This window comes from Aptenodytes forsteri, unplaced genomic scaffold (genome assembly GCF_000699145.1).
Source record: "Aptenodytes forsteri isolate BGI_AS27 unplaced genomic scaffold, ASM69914v1 Scaffold8, whole genome shotgun sequence".
NCBI lineage: Eukaryota > Metazoa > Chordata > Aves > Sphenisciformes > Spheniscidae > Aptenodytes > Aptenodytes forsteri.
Window position 1 is genome coordinate 784,005 of NW_008796218.1, and position 6,732 is coordinate 790,736.

At 53.4% G+C, this 6,732-nt stretch overlaps 1 protein-coding gene across 2 annotated transcripts in view; it reads right to left on the minus strand.

The window, feature by feature from the left end:
- Window positions 1–802: 802 nt before the first annotated feature.
- LOC103906704 (cytosolic 5'-nucleotidase 1A) overlaps window positions 803–6,732 on the minus strand; it is a 7,957-nt gene continuing 2,027 nt past the window's right edge. Inside the window, exons 2-7 of one of the 2 annotated variants that reach the window (XM_009288677.2) lie at window positions 6,438–6,496; window positions 5,570–5,737; window positions 5,064–5,193; window positions 4,362–4,484; window positions 3,078–3,256; window positions 803–2,526 (exon numbers count right to left, since the gene is read on the minus strand). In XM_009288677.2, coding sequence (XP_009286952.1) covers window positions 2,224–2,526; window positions 3,078–3,256; window positions 4,362–4,484; window positions 5,064–5,193; window positions 5,570–5,737; window positions 6,438–6,482 — 948 coding nt within the window. In that variant the 5' untranslated portion in view covers window positions 6,483–6,496 and the 3' untranslated portion in view covers window positions 803–2,223. The remainder of the gene's footprint in view (window positions 2,527–3,077; window positions 3,257–4,361; window positions 4,485–5,063; window positions 5,194–5,569; window positions 5,738–6,437; window positions 6,497–6,732) is intronic. The other variant, XM_019474509.1, reaches the window with a different exon arrangement.

Here is a 6,732-nt window from a genome sequence, read left to right on the forward strand (position 1 = left end):
GGCAGGGCTGCTCTCAATCCCTTCATCCCCCAGTACCCCCAAGTCCTTCTCGGCAGGGCTGCTCTCAATCCCATCCCCCAGCCTGTACTGATACCGGGGGTTGCCCCGACCCAGGTGCAGGACCTTGTACTTGACCTTGTTAAACCTCATGAGGTTCACATGGGCCCACTTCTTGAGCTTGTCCAGGTCCCTCCAGATGGCATCCTGTACCTGCTCACCAGGCATGTTTTGAGCATCCCATAATTAATGTTTGCTCAGTGATTGAGGCTGATGGGTGCTTTGTGTTATTAGTGAATGATGAGTAGCTGATGTTGTTGACGTTGCTACCTTGAGACATCTAATTTCAGCATTTGGACTGAGCAAAACGGCCAGGGGCCAGACTGCCGGTGCCAAAACCCTGCCGGGCTTTGTGTCTTTGGAGGTGGCTTCCTACCAAAGCCCTGCACATGGGCAAGCCTGTCCTGCCTTGGTAGCGCCGAGTTTGGACCCATATGGTGGCAGGGACAGGACCTGTGCCGGTGGCATGGTGGGGCCAGCAGTTCCCCTTGCTAGGGCAAGATGCGCAGAGCCCCCAAGCCCAGGGTAGCAGCAGGGGGAGTGGGCTTGGGGACATGGATGCAAGAAGATGTTCAGGGACCTAATCCAAAGCCCACTGAAGGTTTCTTGTGTATTTAACCCATCTTGATGCATGCGTGTAAGACTGGATAAAAGAACTGAATGTCTGTAAAGGAGTACTGAGTTATCCCAGCCCTCCTCCCACACTGCTGAACATGGGTGTGAGGGACAAGCACTCACACAGGGATGCTCATTTATTTATTTATTGGGGGGAAGAAAGCACTGGTGAAAGTAATGCTTGTGAAGCTTTAAAAGAAAAATTACCTTCTGATTATGCTGAGATTAAAAAAACTAAGCCAGAGTCATCTTCATCTCCTCCATCCATAATCCCAATGCCACCCAGCAGGCACTGCCCTGAGCAGCCAGTTTGTATTTTCTTACAAGGTGGTTCTGGGGAGCTCCCAGGAATTTGGGGTGCTGTGTCTCCAGGCAGCACAGCAGCCTCTAGTGACAACTGCTCACATCCAGCCCTGGGGAAAGAAACCTGCAAATGAATCTTGGGGGGCTGCTTGCTCCCCAGGAAAATTAGAAGCAGAGTCCAAATTGCTGGAGGAGAGGCATTCCTGCATGCAGGGTAGCTTGGTGCTGGGCAGGGTCCTGAGCATACCCATGAACCCCGTCTGCGCTGAGCAGCTGCACCTGGGAACCCCCACCCACACTCTCCACCCATGGCCCTGGAGACCCATTTAAGCTCAGGCCTGAGCACCCAGTCCTGCCCTGGTCCACAGGGTGCTGGTTAGCAGCACTGGTCCCTGCATGGCTTGTGCTGTAGGCAGCCCATCTCCAGTGCCCTCTCCTGGAGAGACATCAGAGCTACATAGTAGCTCTGCCTCCAGGATAGACTTCAGATCTGGGTTGCAGTCTTGTTCCTGGCCCATCTCCTGCAGCTTCAGTGTCCTACAGGTCTGGGTCTCCTAATGGCACTCTGTGAGCAGCCTGTGTGCCTAAGGAAAGGTGACTTGTGATATACCCTCTTCTGTATAGGGGCAGAGCTTGGGCTTTCCTTCTTCAACCTGGTCACCCATTTCTAAAAAGCCTGTAGGTTTTTTATGGCTTTGAAGTCTTTTTCCCTCTGCTGAGTTTGGCTGGAGCTGTCTGCTAACACATCAGCCTCCCCAGGAAACCAAGCTGAGTGTGTCTGGTGAGGCAGGGTCTTGAGCGCTTCCTTTGGGCAGAGGTCCTAGGAGTAAATCTTGGAGACTGTCTGAGCACAACTAAAGTTAGCTTTTTTTAGTGCTTGGTTTCATGCTTCCTTTAGCTCATGTGTGGGGTAATAGCTTCATTTATTTATTTGTAGAAGAGAAAAGTCTCTAGCTCCTACAGGGCAGGTAGGTGATAGTCTTCAGTGTCACAGCAAGACTGTCCTTCCTTCCTGGAGCAGTTGCATCTTTTGGCTTTATCCTAAGACCTAAAGGACCTCATATCAGGAGCAGAAATGAGCATCAAGTCTTGCCTGGTAGTCTGTGCTCTCATGCAATGCTCTCACCCCCTTTCCCTGAGGCTGCTTGCTGCAGCTTAGGAAATCCTTCCCTCTCCACCAGAAGGTTTGCCTTCAACTGGCCCAGTCCCCTGTGCTGCTGGGAGGGAGGACTACTGGCCTGCAGCCCATCAGTAGCAGGAAGGGACCCAGGCAGAGGGTACGCCCACATCTTGAGCCCCCTGGATGTTATGAAGGCCATCATCAAAGAAAATGTGGGGCTGGATCTGGGCGAGGATGGGGCCCTTGGGAGCCCCATCCATGAAGAAAGCCTCGTCGATGGCCAGACCCCACTCCTGGAGTGTCTTGATGGCTCGGACGCCCATGTCTCGGCCACTGCGGGCGGTCACCAGGTAGGTGCGGATGGGAGATTTTTCCTGGCTGAACTTCTTGCGGATCTTCCCAAGGTGCATGGCAAAAGCCTTCAGGGGACCCTGGAAGCACAGCAAGATACTTGGGAGTGGGTGGGAAATAAGAGGACACCTACTCTGCCTGTACAAGCCACTTGTTCCTCTTCCAGGGTCTCTCAGGGCTCTGCAGAGCACAGGGATGCCTGTGGGCTGCAGGATTGGGCAGTGCTGGGACTGGTACTGCGCACTGCGGTGCTCGGGAGGAAGGTGAGCATTGTGGTGCTCATCCTAATCCCAAAGTGACCAGGAAGGTACATCCCAGCGAGCAGTGCCTCTGGGTCCGAGTTCTGCAGGGACTTGCACAACAAGAAGTCCTAGCCTACAAAAGGTGAAGTGGAGGTAACCACAATCCTAGATATTTGGGAGCTGATGCTCACTTACAGGAGACAGTGGGCCAGATCCATCTCCAGTGGGACTCCAGATCAGGCCCACACCAGGGACTGAGTGGTGGATGCAAAGGGAACCTGTAAGGGTTTGTGCTTCTTTGGCTACTCATGGCAAAGCCCTAGTGGGAGAGATGCTCACGGTGGGTGCAGAGCTTGTGGATGCCCATCAAAGTGGGGTGGCTTGCTCACCTCTCCCATGGGCACAGCCTCCATTGCCCGCTCATATCGCACTGCCCCCTCCAGCCCCTGCTCCTGGAAGACCTGGTCCGTCTCGTTGGAGAAGAGCACGGCATCCCCGTCGAACACCACGCGGAGTGGGGTGCTCGGGGCCTGCACCTCCTGCTGGAAGACAAGTGCTGCCGAGACCCCTGCAAGACAGAGCAAGGTGGGGCTCAGGAGGGACACCCCCGCCTGGGGGCAGCTCGTGCATGGCCAGCTCCTCCCTATGCATCTGCTGTGGCCCCATCCCACACCTCAAATGCCGGGGTCTCCAAGCTGGGGTTCTTTTTGTGGGGGTCAGCCCAGCCTTTCTAGGGCTGTGTTATCCCCCCATAGGGATAAGAATGGACAACAAAGTGCTGCTGATCAGAGACTGTCTGGAGAGATACTTGGTCTGCTAAGAGATGATGGGTGGTTGTGTAGGCACAAGCAGCCCTCCTCCTGGTGCTCGCTCACCCTGTGAAGCCTGGCTTTAATGCCCAGATTTAGCACTCCGTGCTGTGAGTAATAGAGACTGGCACCTCCACTTGATTGGGGTAATTGGCTTAATTACAGTTCTCTTCCTACAGGCTGCTCCCTGCCCGCCTTCATCTGTGGACTGAAGCCCCTGGATGAGAGACACTTGTCAGAGCAATGATGCTCTTCAAGAAGGCTCCAGGAATGTGCTGTGTAGCGAAGGAAAGCCCAGGCTGCAGATGGCTTGCTCCTGACCTTGAAGGACCTTGGCCAGCTGATGTGCTCATACCCAAGCAAATTAATAAGGAGGTAATTACCTCCCTTAGAGCCGTTGAGGAGACTGCACTCCCTCTGATCCAGGTCAAGCATGTGCTTACATCTATCACTGAGTACATGGTAACTCTGCATGTACCAAGAAAGCAAATTGCTATAGCATCCTCACAAAGCCCTGGGAATCACTGATACACTCTCATTGATACAGGGAGCAGCAATGGGCAGCATCTTCGGTTAGAAAGGCTTAAATGTCAGGCAGGGAATGACCAGCCCATGGCAGAGCTACGGCCAGAATTATGCATGAAGCACTTGTTGGCTTGTGAAGGCATCTGAGAAACTCTGGTGTGTTTGCAGGCTATTGGGGACAGAAGAGGAGATTGAACCATTCAGGACTGTACTGGTAATCAACATGCTATTCAGGTCCTTGCCCTTGTAAGAGCGCAGACTCTGGTGTTGCCTCTTGGTACTGGGCTGCTTGGAAAAACTGTGGTGGGTTTGGGACGTGGGATGGAGGGGAGAACGCACCTCTCTGGAGGGCATTGCAGACATCTATCCTGTCAGCTGAGAGGAAGAGCTTGACGCCGTGGGACTTCAGGTACTGCGTGGAGTCCTTGTTGCTGACGAAGCAGAACTTGGATATCTCCAGGCCTTCAGGTCAGGGGATGTGAGCAAAGTCTATTAGGGGGCAACATCCTCCTTGCAGCCCCCCCCGCCCCAGGGTCTCGGCATGCTTTGCAGAGCTCAGCGCAATTAATTTCCCAGTGCTGTGTGGGGAACCTGCCCCTGTTCTTGCTGCATATTCTTGTCCCGTTGCTCCTGTGAAACTGCAGAGTGCAGTTAAATATTCCCTTCATACCTCCCTTAAATGAGCCTTCCTGACAGCACTCTGGGATTTAGTTGTGTTTTTTTTTTTTTCTTTTTAAGAATTCTGTTTCTTTAGCAGCTGCCTGAGGATGCCCAGGCTGTGCAAAATGCTGCCAGACCCCCTGGTGCAAAGGATATGGCCAAAGGGAGCCTGGCTATGCTAAGGAGCCTGTACCCTAGGTGTGCTCTGGCACCCTGGGCAAGCTGCATGGGGCTGGCAGGAATTGGGCTTGTTTCCGAAATAACCCCTTCCCCTTGTGTCCCCTGGCTCTGTATTTGCCACTGATGCTCCACTGTGGTGCCTTATCTGTTTCATAGCTTCCCGGGGGAAGCAGATGCCCCCAGGGATGGGGTCCCCCTTACCGTAGTGCTTGGCGCTGTTGATGATGCGCACGCCGCTCTCTGGGCTATTGTTGGAGACCACCAGGATGTCAAAGAGGTCCTTCTCTGCCAGGTTGCTCTCCAGGATCTTCTCATTCACATACTGTGCTGCCTGCGAGGAGATGATGTGTCTTTTGGAGGGGCATGAGTGCAATGGCTTTGCCAGGGCTCTTTCACAGTTAAGGTTAGTGGTTTGTGCTGCATCTGTCAGCTAGGGCAAGGCTAGCATGTTATGGGGAGCCAGACAAAGCAACCACCCTGCAAAAGCCATCACCAGGAGGGTATGGAGCAGGATACTCCACCGGGGGGAGGTGGACACGTGGGACTGGTGAGGAGCACAGGTCTTGCTGCCCTGCAACGAGGCCAAGAGGCCAGGACAGGCATATCTGCACCTCATGATAGGAGTTGAGACCTAAACCTGTGAAAGCTGAGCTTTCAGCCCATCCTGCAAGTGTCTGCATGTGCCCCTGGCCAGGCATGGGGCTCACCTGGATGAAGGCGAAGGCCGTGCCCGGTGGCAGGGGTTTGTCCTGGTTGGCCTGCTGGTGCCTTGCGTACTCCTCCTTGCCCTTCTCCAGGTAGAGCTTGTGCTCCTCCTCCAGATTGAAGATGGCTCTGGTGGTCACTGCAATGACCAGTGCCTCACTGGGGTCTTTCTGCAGGACAGGGAGAAAAGAAGGAGCTTGGGGAGGTGGGGTGAGCAAGGGTACACAGGGCTCCACCGACCAGGGTGGTGGGGTTGGGCGTTGGAGGCACCACCCATGCATCACGGTTCCTGATGCCAGCGGGCCTTTGAAGAAGAGGTACCAAGCCCAATCTTAGTCTTCAGGCCACCAAGGATGGGGTAGGCAGTTGTGAAACCCTAACCTGTCTTGTAAGTGCCAAATGCTCTGAGGACAGCTCACACCAGAGGTGATGACTGCTTCATAATTTTGGTGTTTGTGGGCACAGCACAGCCATGGTCGCCCATTTGTGCTGAGCTGGGCACTACTGGGTTTCTCTGCACATACTGGTGGTTTTACCCTTCATTTCTGTCTGTTCTGGAGCGTCTCTATATATGTACAGAAGCTGCTGCTTTCTCCCTGGCCGTTCCAAAATTTAACTGTGAGCAAATGCACCTGTCCTGTCCATGCAACTGGAGGCTCAGTCCTGCAACCTCTTCCCATGTGGAAATCACATGGACCTCACTGGGACCAGGTGCCTAGCACCCTGGGACAGGCCACTTCTGTTGAAACCTAGGCAAAGGCAATTCAGGCCACCACAGCTCCAGGTTGTGGTGTGTCCTCTCCTGCGGTGGCATTACAAAACTTGCTTTAGACATACAGGATATGTGTTTTGTAATGAACAACCTTTTACCTGTTTCACATCAGTGTTTATGACTGTGCTTTCAGGCTCTGCCATCTTCAACTTTCAACCTCAAAGAGAAAATAATACACAATTACACTGATGCATTATAATACAGCCATCTAGAGAGGGGGAAGAGTGGAAAAGAAAGGGGACAACCTACCCACCAAGTGGAGCAGCCCAAATGAGCCTGCTTCTGCTGAGAACAGCTCTGCTCTGAGAAAGCCTGGTCTAATAGTTCCAATTAAATACGATGAAGTGGCTTTTCAATCACAGATCACTGCTTTTTCTGCACACCCCCCCCCCC